Source organism: Camponotus floridanus, unplaced genomic scaffold (assembly GCF_003227725.1).
Source record: "Camponotus floridanus strain SB8 unplaced genomic scaffold, Cflo_v7.5 scaffold188, whole genome shotgun sequence".
Classification (NCBI taxonomy): domain Eukaryota; kingdom Metazoa; phylum Arthropoda; class Insecta; order Hymenoptera; family Formicidae; genus Camponotus; species Camponotus floridanus.
Window position 1 is genome coordinate 111949 of NW_020229312.1, and position 18605 is coordinate 130553.

The 18605-nt window shown below is 28.7% G+C and overlaps 1 protein-coding gene across 2 annotated transcripts in view; it reads left to right on the top strand.

Moving 5' to 3' along the window:
* LOC105252833 (probable G-protein coupled receptor 158) overlaps nucleotides 1-5592 on the top strand; it is a 95492-nt gene extending 89900 nt beyond the window's left edge. For both annotated transcript variants that reach the window (XM_025407766.1, XM_020028015.2), the window contains 5 exons: nucleotides 472-610; nucleotides 1786-1891; nucleotides 3420-3587; nucleotides 4014-4248; nucleotides 4859-5592. In XM_025407766.1, coding sequence (XP_025263551.1) covers nucleotides 472-610; nucleotides 1786-1891; nucleotides 3420-3587; nucleotides 4014-4248; nucleotides 4859-5169 — 959 coding nt within the window. In that variant the 3' untranslated portion in view covers nucleotides 5170-5592. The remainder of the gene's footprint in view (nucleotides 1-471; nucleotides 611-1785; nucleotides 1892-3419; nucleotides 3588-4013; nucleotides 4249-4858) is intronic.
* The last annotated feature ends 13013 nt before the right edge of the window (nucleotides 5593-18605 follow it).

Sequence of the window (18605 nt, forward strand, 5' to 3'; positions counted from 1 at the left end):
AAAGAGCCGTCGCGTTTCTTCTAATCGCACATAATCTCCAAAGAAACGGTTCATCCGCAAAAATTACACGGTGCTCAGATTATTTTCATGTATAATTTAAAAGGCAGATTTTTAATTATATGCGTGAGACGAAGAAACGCACACGAGATAAAGGATATCTTCCACGAGAGAAAAATCTCTCGCAATTATTCGGGTCGTTATTTGAATTCTCAGATCCCCTTTAATTTACAGAGCCGTAGCTAGAGCGAATTGGCGTTCTCACTTTGATTTTTACACGCTACATACATATATATATCTATAACTCGATAAGCCGAAGATGGAAATTGAAATTCCAGTCGCTCTGCGAACGCAAGTGACTGCAAATAACGCCCGGCTACGGCTCCGCGGACTTTCGGGGGAAAACATCAAGCTTCGCCCGCAATTGTGCGACTAATGCGACTTGGAATCTCGCGATGTGACTTGTGATTTCAGTCGAGGTGATGTTCCTCGTGTGGGGCATCCGCCTGTGCATCGTGGTGAGAAAAACCCCGTCGGAATTTAACGAGAGCCGATTCATTTCAATGGCGATTTACAACGAATTTCTACTATCAGTCTTCCTCAACGTTTCAATGTAAGTTTGCGTCATAAGATTGCCCATTCAAAATAATTTACATTAACTTTTAATTCTGTAATGAAATTATTGGTAAACCCCTGTCGGAATATTCAAAAGAATCTTAATATTATGAGAAAAATAATAATAATATATTATTATTTACATATGATTATAAAATTATTTAATATTATTTATATAATATTAATTTAATATAATTTATATTTTTATTTATTTATACATATAATATAATATTAATATATTATATTATATTATATTAATTTACATATGATTAATAATATTATTTAATATTATTTATATAATATTAATATAATATTAATATAATATATAATATTTAATATTATTTAATATTATATTAATTTATTATATATATATATTTATTTATTTATTTATTTATTTATTATATTATTTATTTATTTATTATATTATGTTATTTATTATTTAATATAATATTATTTGCATATGAATAATATTATTTTAGTTATTTTTTTAATTACTTGAATTTACAGCATATTTAAGAAAACGCAACGTAACTTTTATTTAAATAGTAAACTTTATTTAAATAGAATTAAATTCTTGAAAATATACATGTTTCAAAAGTTTAACTCTGGAATGCATAATAGAAATTCATTTAAACTGGTCCTTATTTTAAATGTAAATTCTATGTTAACGATTCCCTTCAGGTATCCCAACTCAATTGTAATTTAATGACGGATTCCCTTTGACGAATTTATAATTGTTAATTTCCTCCAAGGGAATTTGATATTGGTGGATTACCGCGATTTCTAATACGATTTAATATTGCATTATCACGCGGTAATAGCTTTTCAAACCGGGAAAATAAGAGGTCCCGCTATTCCAAGCGCTTCCTCCATCGAAAAATCTCCTGTCGATTTTTTGTAAACGAAAGAAAAAAGAAACACTTTCGAACGAACCCATCGAACGAGAGATCCCGGACACGATAAATATGGAACACGTCCCGTCGCGGATCTAATGTCAGGAATGCAATTTGAATATTTTCGGGCTGCAGGAGAAGAAAAACAAAAAAAGAAAAAAATAAAAATAACGGAAGAGATCTGGGACAACTCACGATATATAAGCGCAGCTCCTTCTTACGTCACGATAGTGCTTCGTGCAGCTAACAGCTCTGAATAATTTCTTTCCCGTTGCTGCAGGTTGTTCCTGCAATCGCCGGCCAATCCCGATTTATTGTACATCATATTTTTCTGCCATACCCAGCTTACCGTCACATTGCTGCTGTGCCTGATATTCGGCAGTAAAGTAAGGAGTGTTATTTATATGCATTTTCGCTATGGCAATCGCGTTGTATCCTTGGCTTCAAGGCGCGCCTTGTTTCTCGCAGATCGATTTTTCTATATCGTAAGATTTATCAAATATTTTCTCTAAAATTAATATTTCTAAAATTAATTTTTCTAAAATTAATTTTTCTAAAATTAATTTTCTCTAAAATTAAATTTTTAGACACTAGATGATTCATGTAAAATTATTCGCATAAAATTATTTAATATCGTATAAAATTATTACGTCTATTAATCCGCAAGGAGTGTTTTAAATTAGATTTTAAAATAACGAAAAATTTACCGGATATCTCTTTTTAAAATATTTAATATATTAACATGAAGGGTTTTATGTAAATAAAGTTGAAATAAAGTTAAAATTTCGGGATGAAAATTTGACTTTGGAATATTTTCAACTTTGCTTGAAATACAAACGAATAAAATGATATAGTTAGTATATATTTGATAAATATCTATTATATATATTTGATATATATTTCATAAAATAGGAATATAATTGCTCTCTGTAAATTTATTATATGAAGAGAACTATTTTCTCTTCATTTGAGATTTGTTGTAGTAGAATCGAGATTATCGCGGTATTAGATGAAGCTGAAATGCATGTATAAAATTCGGTCGGCGTAAGATGCGATTAAATCGCGCAATTTCCATTTCGTTTTCCATTTGCTTTAAATGCTGTCCCGCAAGATTACTGCAATTTTAAATAATTTTCTTTTTTTTCGAAAAAATTTACGGGAATCGTAATCTTTGAGATATTTAATAAATCGGTAACATGGAAAGTTTTGCATAAATAAAATTCTCTAAAGCGACAACGAAAACTTGATTTTGAAATATTCTCAACTTTGCTCGAAATGAACATGAATATAATAATATTATATATTTGATTGAATAGAATTGCTTTGTCTTTTCTTTTTATTCGAGATTTATTGTAATAGAATCGAGATTATCGCGGTATCAGATGAAACTGACAATGAGATATGTAAAATTCGATCGGCGCAAGATGTGATTAAATCGCGCAATTTCCATTTCGTTTTCCATTTGCTTCCCGCTCTCCCGCAAGATTATTGCACTTTGAAATCATTTTTCTTTTTTTCGAAAAAGTTTACGGGAGTAGCGTTATCTTTGAAATATTTAATATATCGATAGTATGAAAAGCTTTACATGAATAAAACTCTCTAACGAAAATCCAATTCTGGAATATTTTAAATTTCGCTCGATCTAGAAAAGAGTTGAATATATTCGATTGAACAGAATTTTCTCTGTAAATTTATTATATGAGGCTTATTCTTTTTATTCGAGATTACTATTAAATACTATTAAATGAAACGACAATGAGATATATATAAAATTCGATTTTAAATTTAATTTATTTTCCATTTTATTTTCCGTTTGCTTCCCCGCAAGACTAGCGTGCAAGTCCTCCCACAAGCTTGTGTAGAAATTCCGATACTGCGTAAGTTTGGTTGTTACATACGTCGCATTTAACGAAGGCTTACGTGGTGTTCCGCGGCGGGGGGAAGGAGGAGACGATCGGCAAACTTTGCGGCGCGACCGGCAAATTCTTGGGCAAGAGCAGCCGTCCGCAGGGCACCAGTAACCAGACCAACTCGATATCGCTTCAGCAGGGTAATTTTGCCGAGGAGAGCGACTCCGCCACGGTAAGCCGACATCTATCGCCGGGTCTCCGGAGCGTAGCCTAGAGCCATGTGCTTCCTTCTAGTTAAACGTTATCTAGTGGGTCTAGATTGCGAATTTTTACTCTGCAGCTAGCCTAGCCCTCTGCGTCTCGAAAGATTGAAGTTGAACTCCTGAAGCCTTAGAACCTTAAACTTTAGAAAGGAGACATGTGTATTTCTCAAAACTTTACAATTTTGGAATCTCATTGGAATTTCTTTGAACTATTCTAGAAGAGAAACTCTCTAAAATTTTGGGTTAAATATTCAAGACCTGAGGAGAGTTCTTGAAGCTTTAGAAACATTGTATATATACTTTAGAATCTGATTTCTGGAGCTGAAGGATTTGAACTTTTTTAGCAGATGTCTTAAGTTAGATATAAGACAAAAGCGAGAGATATTTTTTTTCAGGAGGAGTTTCGCCGTTTGCTCAATCAGTTAGAGGTTCTGAAGGAGAAGAACATTTTGTTAGGAAATCAGGAACTAGTCAGCAAGCTAGCGGCCATGCTGGATGCATCGAATCGCGTCGAAGCTCAAGTATCCACCATTCAAGCCATTTCGACTAGCATCATTCAGTCGAACGATCTTGATAAATCGACCAAAGAAACTAACCTTGGGCAAGCTTGCCAAGAGCAGGGTCGGTCAGGTAGGAGAAAAAAAATTTCAACCGAATTATTTGAAAACGCACGCTGGGAATTTTATAGCGAAAAATCAGCGAAATTGCGGAATGTTTGTACTGTAACCGTTTTTCGAGATTAGCACAGTCAGAAATAAAATTCCCGGTAAAAATTTTGCGCCAATTGAGAAAGTAACGAATTAATGCGAACGTATATTCGGAGCTGGAAGCTAAAAATCGCAAATAAAATCAGGGAAATTTTTTCGGTTTTGGAATAGTACAGATTTAGGGACAAAATTTCTCACGAAATTTCAGAAAGAGAGAAAGAAAAAAATAAGAAAAAATTGCGAAAAGTGTACGCTCTCATATTATTGGATTTAAAACTGCAAATTAAAAGCCGCAAGAGAAAACGCTAGAAAGGAAATTGTTTCTGACGCTTTAAAAGGCAAGAGAAAAAAGAAAATAAATGACACAAAACAAACTGCTCAAAAATTTCTCGCTTCAATTAGATTTATGTGGGAGCTTTATTTATTTATCCTTACTTTTCTCTCTCTTTTTCTGTGATCGTTCAGAATGATTTATTAATGTTGCTGTGTTTCTCACACAGAGCCTGTAACCAGGTAATTCTACTTTTGTTTAGGAAACGGTTTTAAGGGTGAGAATCGATGTCGCGCGTGTATCGAGAAAAACGGACTCGATAAGAAGGATACGCAGGATTTATCGAAGGATAATGAGATGTCGGAATCGAAGAAAATCGACAGGGACGTTGCCGTATCGACATCCTCGAAGCACGTCATCGAGGAGGCCGACAGGGAAGCGTGTCACGGGAAGGATAGTAAAGAGGCCGACTTAAAGGACAAATCCAGAAGCAAATCCGGCCACGCTAGAACACACGCCATAGTTATCAACCTCGACGACAAGAGCAGGTTTTCCGAGGAAGTTACCGTGTGACTTCATGGTTAAGTGAAAAATAAACGGTTAGAAGCGCAGATCTTTCCGTTTTAATTAATTAAGATTTCTTCTCTTCGTTTTCCATCCGTGATTTCCATCGCGAGTGACAGTTACTGTGTGTCTATGTGATTGAAACTTAGTGAATGTCGTATTTCTGATCAAATGATCTAAAATTTTTGATAAAAGTGATACGTCATTTCCTCCGATTTAGAGACGATGATTAGTACAGAATTTCTTCTGATAAAATTAATTGAAATATTTTAAATTGAAATATTTATTGTACGAAGGATTTAAATCTACGTGTGAGAAGAACAAAAATTCTAATTTATTCTAATTCATAAAAATTCATGCAAATTGTAAATAATTGAACCAATACTTGGGAGAAGCAATTCTTTCCTGATTGAAAATTTATTAAACGATCTCTCGATTGTGATCATACTAATTAATAATAATTTCAATAAAGTATGAATTTTAAGTGTCCGAAAAAAGTGTCCGGCAGACATTCGTAGAATCAGTAAGAATGATTGTTTGAAATAAATTATTAAGAAAAAAATTATTTATGAGAATCATATATATATCGAAAGAGAAGAATAGAAAAATTATCCGAAAGAAAAGCGCGACACACATATCGATTTTTCATATCTCGATGAGATATCGGGTATTCATGGAGTAATGAAAAGTTAATACGTTAGATTAAACACGACATTTGGCATTCCCGAGTAAAACTGATCGCATTCTAGTACATCATTAATGAACCATTCATTAACCCTTAGGGAATAATTCGCCCTTTGCTGCGGCAAATCGATCTCTGGCTTTCCAAGATCAAAATGTGCTTCGTCAGCATGTTCCGCGAATTACGAATAGCTTGCACCTGTAATTATGTATTAATGTAAAAGTAAGTTAAGGGATAACGCTCATTAATCCTTTCCAGTTTTCTGATGCCGTGAAGGGGGTATCGTTAAAAATTTCAAATTATGCAGGATCATGTTTCCAAATTAATTTCGTAAGAGCGCGTTAAACAATATAAATGTATAAGTATAATGCATATTGTGTCATATACAGTTATGTAAATATAAATGCATTATATATATAGAAATCACGTTATACGATGTTACATTATACATATATTGTATATTATATATATATTTATTATATTATATATATTATCTTTTTATTGTATTATATTATATGATTATAATTAAAGAATATTAATATGAGAATAATTAAAGGAAAAATAAAGTTTTGCGGAAAAAAATCGTTTTAGCCTTAAAAGAATCAAGGACATGACTTTTACGGCTATCTTTATTTAATTGTAACGATCTCGTTAATTTTGCTGATGTGTGCAATCATTGATAATGAGATCTGCTCGATCAATTTGAACAGAGATTCTGGTCATTACATAATTGAAAAACTTTCGATCCGTGAATAAATTTTAAATTCTCGAATTATTTGATCCAGGCGCAAGTTTAGTACTTCGCTACACAAGTTTAATACTATTCAATGCTCAAATTATGATTTTCAGAAATTTAATTAATTGTGAAAGTTTAAATAAATGGTTTGCTCTTCGAGAATTTTCAAATTTTAATTCTCTAAATTCTTTCATTTTTGAGGTCATTAAGCGTTTAAATCTTTATTGAGCATTAATACATTTTATTAATTATATTTACAAAATATTACTACATATGTATTAAAATTCTCTTAATTAAATTTTTGCAGATATTTAGGCTTGCATAAATAATTATATCAAATAATTCGTGCATAAATAACTCGTTGCACGCTTTTGATACGAATATTACTATAATAATTACCATCGTTTATTATATGTATAGTTTAGGCAGACGCGTTGTGTTATATAAACAATTAAATATATAATTGATTAATAAAGGCGAAATGAATGGAATTCAAGCATGAATGCCGGTTTTGCATTCTGCAAAACAACAGCATTTTGCGCTTTGTTGGAAACATGTCAATGAAGGTGAGTGAAGAAACGTTAATTATTTAATAGATCATATTATTATTATTATTATTAACTTCAAACTTGCATTGAGACTTATTATATAAATAATATTATAATATTATATAAATAATATTATATAAATATTATATAAATTAACTCGAATATATAACATCTTTTCCCAACAAACACCAAATAACAGTTATAACAGTTATAACAATTATGTAACTGATAGTTATAATTTCCCACTCAACAATATAACTGTTATATTGTTTGTTATATTATTGAGTAAGAAATTACAACTAGGAATTATATAAACGTTACTCGGGTTATATAATTATGTATAATCTGATTTTTTCCATATAAATATAATATACCACACACATACACAAATATATATAATTTATGAGAAAATAATTTTTTCCTCTCGTAGCTGCTCCGAAATCCAGCTCATTAGACTAATAATCGTTGAGAATCCCGAGAATCTCAGGATTAATTCCACAACTCTTTAACGAAAAAGACGGTCTCAATTAAATCTGTCCTCGTTAAATTTAGTATCGGATGTACAATAAGAAAAAAGAATCGCGGTAATAAAGATTTTCTTGCTTCAATCGCGAATGGTTTCGCACGAAAGACGAGATTGCAGGATCTCCTATCTCGTCGGTCCTCGCTTAATGAAACCTGCAGCGGGCTTCTCTCTTTTTCGAGATTGATGTAAATTCTTCTCTCCACTTCTGTCTGGTTGACGCGGAGAAAAACCAGCGGCGAGAAAATGAACGAATCTCTCTTTGCTTTACTTCTCCTTCGCGCTAAATATTACATTATACATCCCAACAAACACCAAGTAACAGTTATATAATTGTTAGTTATAATTTCCCACTCAACAATATAATTGTTACCTAACACATAACAGTTTTATAACAGTTATATAACAATATAACAAGTAACAGTTATATTGTTGAGTAGGAAATTATAACTAACAGTTACATAACTGTTACGTGTTTGCTGGGATATTATATTATACAAGCACCTCGCACAATCGCCATCGCACCTCTTATTATTCCGTCGTCCTCGCCAATTAGGTATTCCCAATAAAGGATTCTGGCCCGAAACGCGTTTGATCGTTTGCCAACGCGAAAGGAAAAAGGAAAGGAGCAGAAAGAAATTTGGAGCACACGGTTGGAAGAAAAGCGGAGAAGGGGAGCGAGGGGGAGGGAGCGAGAAGCTCCGTACTTCCGGCGAGTAGTTACATTGAATTCGCAGTCAGGACCCTGCCTATTCTACGCCGGACGGACAATGTTTTATGAATCGCGACCGAAGAAAGGATCGCCGTCTGCTCCTCCCTCCACCTTTCAATTGCCTCTCCTCCTCCTCCTGGTCTTGCCCCTTGATAAAAAAAAAGAAGAAGCGCGGATACGTGCCTCGCACAGTAGATCGGGATCCGATGACGAAGGTCCACCGATAGTTTCGTTATTGATTTTCAAGAGTAAGAATATACGAGCGGATATCGTCTCGCTCGTTGAATTATCGAGTGTCGGGAAGAAGGATCTCTCGAGGTCTCGCTTCCGCGAGCGCCCTTCGTTAAGCGTTTCCGCGAGAAGGGGGTTGCTCGTTCACGCGTCCTCCCTGCTGCCCCTCCTCCTTCCCCGGCAGCCCTCTTGAATTGACTCAATCGGCCGGGGGATTACTCGATTCGATTAACCCTGTGCCGCCCGCGAAACGGCAGCGTTGACAAATGTATTCCTATCAATAACGGTATAGGGAGGACGGATTAGGTCGTTCGCTTGATTCGACTGTTAAATGAGAACGCGACGAAACAATAATTTCGTCTTGCCATGATTCCCTAGCACTTATAGTGCATTAATATTAGAAAATTAATTAATTTATTATTATTACATAATTATTGTTGTTAATATTTATTATTATTAATAGTTTATTATTATTATTATTATCATTATCATTATTATTATCATTATTATTATCATTATTATTATTATCATTATTATTATCATTATCATTATCATCATCACCACCACCACCATCATCATCATCATCATCATCATCATCATTATTATTATTATTATTATTATTATTATTATTATTATTATTATTATTATTATTATTGTTATTTAGAAAGATAGAAAAATATAAAAATATTATTAGAATTATATTATATTCATAGAAAATTATAAAAATTAATTATCGATATCGTGAAAAAGTATATTTATAAACAAAACATATTTTTGTCGCATTTAATTTTAAAAAGATCTATTTTTCTCACACTTGTTTCAATTGCAGGTAGCTTGTCGAGAGCAGATTTCGCGAGGCATCTGTTATACAAGCTTCACATCAATGGAGGAGCGTCAAATATGGTACAGGATTTATCGTGTTCAACGATATTGACGAGAATTTTGCACACAGCAAAAATCGAAAATAAAAATAAAAATCTACTGACAGAACGCGTGACGATAGTATACATATATATACAATATATAGACACCGGAATGGTTTCTGATAGTAGATTTGTTACATTGTAACCGCTTAAATCCATGAAGTAAAATGTTACAATAGCATATCAATATTTTGCGACAGTAGATTCTGTCAATATATACATCGCAGAGGGGATTGGCCATTTCAACACTGTGTCGTATTAAACTCGTGTTCCGCCAATGTATGTCTGACATAATATAACAACGGATGGTGACAGAGATCGAACTTCTCTCTCTCAGGGACCGGAAATGTCAAAGGACTATCGCCACACGGATACGTGCTGATTCGCGACGTTTCTTGAATTTAAAAAAATCTAAGGGAGAAAGAGAGAGAGAGAGAGAAAAATTTTAAAAGAGAAAAAAAATTATATACAATTAGCTTGCAATTTCGAGAATTGTAAATCGAGTTTCGAGTTAATTTGCGAAATGCATCAATTCTCTTTTTAGTTCACCTAGGACCTAGAGAATTGGAAAGTGGAGGAGAAAGAAATTCCAACGAATTACAACAAATTAACGCCTAATTTTATAGATTACAGAATTAATCCTTAGGTAGATCACACATTTCTTTCGCTTTATTCTTGATATAGGGATCATAATCTCGTCACAGTTTTAACTGTTGTCCTTGTATGCTTAAAAAGATCAATAAAAATTTCTACATCTTTTTTTTTCCAATCCTTATTGTTCTCGAGATTTATGATTTAGTGACTGTTTTAATATTATTTTAACGGAATTTTGGGTTGTCCATTGCCCATTGCTTGACACAAGGATCTGCTTCAAGATAGGCTGTGTCAGTTACTTGAATTTTAAGAAATTCAATATTTTCTGTTCTATAAAATTTTATTTGCAACGATCTGAATACCAAGAAAAGTACCATAAAAAGTAAGAAATAAATGAAGTAAAATCGAGACAAAACGAGTTTGTTCCAATCATTCAAAAATAATATCAGCTTTAATATATATATATAATAATAATTGTTTGTATATTTAAAAATCATTAGTTAATAGAATTATAAAGACTGTTGTTATTAAAACAAATCTGTTATTAAAACAAAGATTTGTTATTAAAACAAAATCATTGCAACTTTAATGTTATTAAAAAAATCCAATACGTAGTCTAAAAGGCAACCAATAAAGATAAAACTATTAATCACTATTATCATTATTAACGTACTAATTTTATTAACGTATGCTTTTATCATTTTTATATCTTTATCAAAATTTCTTTTATATTTCTTTTAAAATTTTCATGTTTTATTAGAAACTTATAACCTATTTAAGATGGAAGAAAAAATAATTCAAAACATTCGTATTGATGTATTTATTTTAAAGAAACCAAATATTTTGAAATATATTATTAAAAAAATTAAAACAAAGATATTATTATAAAATTACTACACTTTGATTTTTGCCAATTTTAGTATTTTATAATAAGTTATTGATATTAAAATATTTTTATTAACTTAATAGAAGCATTATACATAGAAGGTTTTATTATTATCTAAATGGATAACTCAAGCAAATATTGTATATGTGTACATTGTACATAACTGAGATATGATGTTCTAAATGTAGATATACAGATAAAAATACGTATGCAGCGGAAACATGGTAATGTTATAAATGAAAAGACGAAAAAAAGTGAAAATATCAGAAATTGAAAAAAACATATATTATTCGAAACATAAATTGAATAGTATATTATATAAAATGAAATGAAAATACAAATGAAATAAGAAGAAAAAATAAAACAATATCGTTTCAAATATCGATTGCATATTGTAATTGCTTAAAAAAGACTTATATTTATTGTAACTTTGCTATACAATAATTATTATATTAATTTATAATTAATGTATATAAAATAATTATATTAAAATAAGAAAAAATATTATATTAATTTATAATGTAAGTAGCAGTTTATTTATTGAATTTTATCATAATGATTGTGCAAACATATTTCTATATATTCAAATCATCCGTAATAAAATAATAAATTATGATTCACGTAATAAAATAATAAATTATGATTCACGATTGTAGAATGCAAAGGTGTAAATATAATCGTTTTTAAATAAAATACAGTAATTCATTCTCCAATATATCAAAAGGATTATGCTGTAGATGGAATCCTAATCTTTTGAGTAAAAGTCCAGGAGTTTCTTTGTTAATCCGTTGCTACCGTTAGAAACGAGTTCAATAGTATAGCTATTCATAGTCTGCGTATATTTGTGTGAAACTTTGTAAATTTTTTTCTTTGTGAATTCCGAAAAGTGCACTGAATGACTTTGCAAGAAAACTTTACTTAACGGAAAATACTTATACAAATTTTTTTTTCAAAATCTATAAATCAGGGCACGTGAGGTATTCTTGTTGAGGTATAAAATTGAATGAAAATTTTTTAAAGCCTATCGACCATATGAGAGAAAAGAAAAGAAAAAGAAAGAGACATTTATTTCAAATCTTTCGATATCTAAACATTGAAACAGTTATCAAGACAATATATGATTGGAACAATTATAATGTCATAAATCTCAAAATATATAAAAAATGTAAAGTTTCATAAGTATTTTAAAAGATATATTGTTAATTCTATGGCATTGTGTAATATAGCTTCAGAGAAATTAAAATATTTTCTATTTTAGTTTTGGACATCTTTTGTAAAAAAAATAGAGACAGGAAAAATTTACTATTTAAATTTTATTATTAAAAGAACACATATAAAATATTTTATTTTTACATTTAAAGAATCGAGTAAAACACAAATCAAATAAAATCGAGTGCAAAGTATATCAGAATCTACAGAGTGTTATGTATTTCTGATGTTGGAAAATGAATTCAAAAAAATTCGATTTATTCCATTATTGTGAATACTATGATTCATTAACTTATACAGGAAATATTTTCGCACAATATCTATCTAAAAAATTCAAATACATTTCTATTAATGTTATAAACTTATTGTTTATTGTAAATCTAATTATAAATTTTTTTTCCAGGCAATCCATCGAATTATGCATCGAGATATTATTTTGACATAATTTTTCGATATTAAAAGGTGTGAATTTGATTTATTTATTCTCTTGAACTTATTTTCGCAGCACATATAGGAATATACATTGCATGAGAGAGATTTTTTTGGGTATGTATCTAAACTGTAATTTCGAGACTGTCTATTTCTATCGAAATGCATACTAATATATCCTACGAAAATAATGGTATCAAAAAATTGCACCCAAAATATAAATTTTCTCCAATAAGAAATTTTTTTATTATTATTATTATATGTATTATTATTATATATATTATTGTACATACAATTTAAAACCTATAGAAGTTGTTACAAAAAAATACAAAATACTTTGTAATTATTTTATTTTTAATTCATAATACTTTTACAATATATTCTAATTACTAATATTTTTTAGAAAATTGCAGCAGTATCTTGAATTATTTTGTTCTAGATATTTATTTGGTACATAATGAGTATCTTCAAATCGACAAAAAAATCGTCCTATTTCTACATTATTGATTTCTCTTGGTGAACATAACGATATATCATCTGAAATGAAAAAAATGTATTGTACATTATTATAAAGATAAAAAATCATAAAACATAAGTGATTTATAAGAATGGTATAAATACCTTGTTCAACATAACACATTTGATTATTTTCGATGAAAATTATATAATGCGGTTGATCGATACTATGATGTTCTCCACATTTACTTATATAGAGATGTCGTCGACATATATATGGAAAATGTGATAAAATATTTTTATTTGTATAGGAATTTAATTGCATTAAAAACCTTTCATCATATGTATAATGCCAACCAACTATCACTCCACAATGATCTTGCAAGATATTTCGCATACGTAACTTATGAGTAACTATTTCTCCTACAGCATATTTTATTATTTCCTTTCTTTCTCCTAATTGTTTTTCTATTGCAACGTCAGATCTAACCTGTAAAAATGTAATAGCAACATTCCAATAATATTTTATTGATTTCTAAAACAATGTAATGATTTAAGATGTTTATATATAAATAATTATAAATAATATAATTTTTTATATATTGTAATATATATATTAAAATATTACAGTTACAATTACAATTATATTACACAATGTGTAATAACCTACCTGTATTATCTTTGTAATGTCTTTAATCAACAATTGATTCCTAGTTAAGCTCTTTTGAATATTATTTTTTGAACAATGACTTAAAAATTTGAATATAAATTTGAAATTCCACTTATAATTTATATTACAATGAACATTCAATGTAAAACCGAGTAGTTGCAGCATTTGTATTAATATCTGAAAAAATAGATAACAAAGAACAAAATTTTGATTCGAAATAAGAAATAAAAATAATGTTTATTATTTCATTCATTGATTATAAAATATATTGATTCATTGACTTAATGTATTTGTAAGGCATGCAATTGATTTTCATATTTCTTAATTACTGCTAATGTGAACATAAAAATTACATGTAAAAATTCACTATTTTTTAAGAGACGAGGTGAAATATCTTTATAATATCTTCCTCTGATGATATTTATTGGATGAATTTCATCCCATCGTTTTGCCATATAAAAATATTCCCCATTTACTTCTCTATTACTAAAAAATAAGAAAAAAAAATATATATATTTGAAATCCAGAAAGATTGAAATAGCTAAAATGGATCATGTTTAGTTAAAATTAAACTTACTATTTCGGTTTCCATATGATCTTAAGATCTCCTTCTGGAAAGTTTCTATAATCTCTTTGTTTTATTGACATCAGAATGCAGCATATACCGAGTCTTCTGGCTATGCTCTGATATATAATACTTAATAAATAAGTATAACTTACAGAGACATCTGAAATCTATTATAAATTATATTTGAAAAAACTGTATGTTAAACATTAATAAAATATTAAAATTATAGTAATCCTTACGCAGAGCATGATAAATTATTATAATTTATCATAATGTAAAATTTCTTACTTTTTTATATTTAGCATCGAAATCTGGTATTATCAATGAGAGAAATCGAAATAATTTATCTATCCCAGAGTGAGAAAAAACATATTCTTCAAGTGTACGCATAATATGTGCTGATTCCGTTGGATCCCAGTAATTATCATATATATTGTTGGTTTTCCAAAAAAGAAATTGCTCTGATGACGTCGAGAATATTGAATGCGAAGGATATTTAATTTTAAGGCGAAGTAGTACGTCTTGCGCAATATTATCTAACCACGTTTTTATGACCAAATAAGATATATGTGATTGAAAATGTTGTGCTACAATAGCAACTTGCCGTTCTACAAGTTGCTTTTTGATTGGTTTAAATATAAATTTGGTTTGTTTGTACATAAAGCGAAATTGTGTCAAACAATTGAAAATTAGCTCATAATTATACTTAATTGTCAAATTGAAATAAGGTGGCCTGAAAAAAATTTAAATGTTATCTATACAATAATTACATTAGTTTAAAATGTTAATGGCAATTCAATTTATTGAATTTATCATGTAATTGTGTAGGAATTGTATGTAATTTACCATGGTAATTGTGTAGGAATAATTCTATTAAGCTCATCTAAAACAAAATGATAAATAATGGAATTTTTAACCGTGAAAAGTAGAAGATATTCCAATTCTTCTTTGTTAATTTTCGTTAAATTATTGTCGGACATTAATGATACATAATAATGTAGCTTTTTGATACACTTTCTTTCTGTTTTTATCTGTTTTTCAAAATTTAAATGCTCAATTTTATCCAATTTCTGTAAATAATACTGCTTCGTTGTAGTAGAACATCTAAAATTAAGATATAAAATTCTCAAGAATTATGTTTATTATTAATAACGCTACAATATCAACAATAAATTGCGAGTAATATATTTTCCTAAAAATAAAATTTTAATTAATATTTAGGGCAAATTAAATGATTTGTAAATATTAATAATATTAATATTACATCTTTTTCAATATTTAATAGAAAAATATATATTAATTTCTTTAATCAAATTGTTATTACCGCTATCTAATGGATGACAATTTATAAATATCTACACAATGTAATATTGTGATGCATCTGCTGTAATAATCTCACATATACAGGGTGTTTCTAAAACTATGTCGGAGATTTTAAGAGCGTATTCTAGGGTTTAAAATAAGAAAAAGTGCTCATATAAACATGAGTCCAAAAATGCTTTTCCTCCGAGTTATAGCCCCCTAAAGTTGAGGGAAAAAATCGAAAAATGTATTGTAACTCTCGGAGACTTTTTCATAGAACGTTAAAGTTTTGCACAGCGTAATAATTAATAATGAGCTTCATTTTTTTGTGGTTTTGACAATTTTTTCTCTCAACTTTAGAGGGCTATAACTCGGAGGAAAAGCATTTTTGAACCCATGTTTATATGAACTTTTTCTTATTTTAACCTCTAGAATACGCCCTTAAAATCTCCGACATAGTTTTAGAAACACCCTGTATTTAAGTTTGTTATACTTTATATCTTATTTTTAAATAAAAATTCGAGTGTAAAAATGAAACGTGTATTATTTTGAGTGTCTATTCCATTAAAATAAAAATAGAAACTAAAAAGCTCTTATAGAATAAAAAATTATTGTTTATTCTTTACAATCTTCAAATAGATAAATGATTGTATATGATATTTATATAAAATTATAAAAATTATTAAATATAAACAGAAAATTTTAAGAAAATGACAGGTTTATTTAGTTGTAAAGAATATAATTATTTATAAAACGTAAAAATATAATATTAGAAAGTAAGTTTTGAAAGGAATAATTTTGAAATAAATAAATGTAAGAATTGTGTTCTTATTTAAATAGTTTTATATAAACATTTAAATAATCCTATTACTGCTAATTTTAAAACTGTAATATGAAAATTTGTAGTAGCAATTTGTAACACATTATAAACTAAATATACTTCTTTTTAGTCGCAAAATCAAAATAACAAAAATGAATGAGATTATTAATACAACAATAAAGAAAAATTTCCTTTGAAATTTATATTTTGAATAATTTAAAATAATTTATTTAAAAAAGAAATTTTATTAAGCATGCAATAAAAATACTAAATAATGATAAACGACAGGATAAATTTCATGCTCATAATAATTCATGCTTATTAATAATAAAATTTTAAAAAGTTAAAAAATGTTTGAAATTATAGTGTACAAAAAATTAAAAAACCGTGAACAAGCTATCAAATGCACATAGCGCAGAATTGATAAAGTTTATTATGTCTCGTCAAATTGTTTTATATTCATTAAGACTTCAACTTTATTAGAATTTCATCCTTTATTACAATCGTATTAAATTAAAATCAGAAATATTTAAAAAACAACAGACAATAATTTAAATAATTAAATAACAATGTATTAATTTTAATTGTCCCATTTTATTATTTTGTTTTATTCATATTTTGTTAACAAAATGTTTTGTTGATCATTTTTAATTGTTCTATTTTATTGTTTTATAATTATTTTATTAACAAAGTGCTTTGTTGAGCGATGAATGTTGATCAAGTGTAAAATTAATGTAACAAAATTAATATAAAGCTTTTAAATATATAGACGTACCTCTGACAAATTTTTTTTTTCCAAAAGCAATTGCTCAATGTTATGCGCTGTAATCTTTTACACATGGACCTAAAATTTATGACATCTTCTATACTAATGCTCTTGTTTTCTAGAATAAAAACTATAATTTCGTCTGGCAAGTGTGTTATTTTTACCATTGAAAACGATGATTGAATTAAACAATGATCAAAAAACTGACAACAAACACTATTTTTGCTTTCGAATCGTGCTAAATTCGTATATATACTTATTTGTGTAAGGAATCACGAATGTATGCACAATATATATTGTAACTTCTTGCACTGTCACGATGCGTTTGTAACTTACACACTTTGCTTCACGTTTTCTGAAAAATTTTCTTGCTTAGAAATGCTTCAAAGTATTTCATTTACTAATGAGAATAAAAGGTCACAGACTTCTCGATCCTGAATGGTCAGTGAAGATAACGAAAGGCAGGTATGACAAATTCTTCTTTCCTTCAATCTCTTCTTTCCTTCAATCTTTATTGTTCTCGAGATTTATGGCTTAGTGACTGTTTCAATATTATTTTAACGGAATTTCGAACTGTTCATTGCCCATTGCTTTTTTTATAAGAATTTACTTCGAGATTTAAAACAGTCAGTTATAATCAGTTTACTTGATTTTTAAGAAATTCAATGTTATCTGTCCTGTAAAATTTATTTCCCGCGATCTGAACACTAAAAATAGTCCATGAAAAGTTAGAAATAAACGAAGTAACACATTATAAAACGAGTTTCAATCATTTAAGAATAATATCATTTAATACATGTAATAATAATTGTGTGTGTATTCAGGAATTATTAATTAATAGAATTATAAAGACTTGTTATTAAAACAAAATTACTGCGTAATGTTATTAAAAATAAAATCCAGTGTATATAATCTAAAAGACAAATAGGAAAGATAAAACTATTATCATTATTATCACTATTGGCTTTTCGAGGAAACTTTATTTATCGAAAAATACTTATACAAATTTTTTTATCAAAATCTATAAATCAGGATATCTATGAATCAGGGTAATTTATGAATCCGAGAGGTATCCTTAATAGATATAATGAGAATTTTTCAAAGCTTGTCAACCATATGAGAGAAAAAAAGAGAAAAAGAAAGACACATTTATTTTAAATCTTCCGATGTCTAAAAATTGAAACAGTCATCAAGACAATATATGATTGGAACAATTATAATGTCATAAATTTCAACACATATAATTTAAAGTTTCATACATATTTTAAAATATATATTGTTAATTATATGGCATTGTGTAATATAACTTTAGAGATTTAAAATATTTTCTATTTTAGTTTTAGACGTCCTCTTGTAAAAAAGAATAGAGACAGAAAAAATTATTTTACTA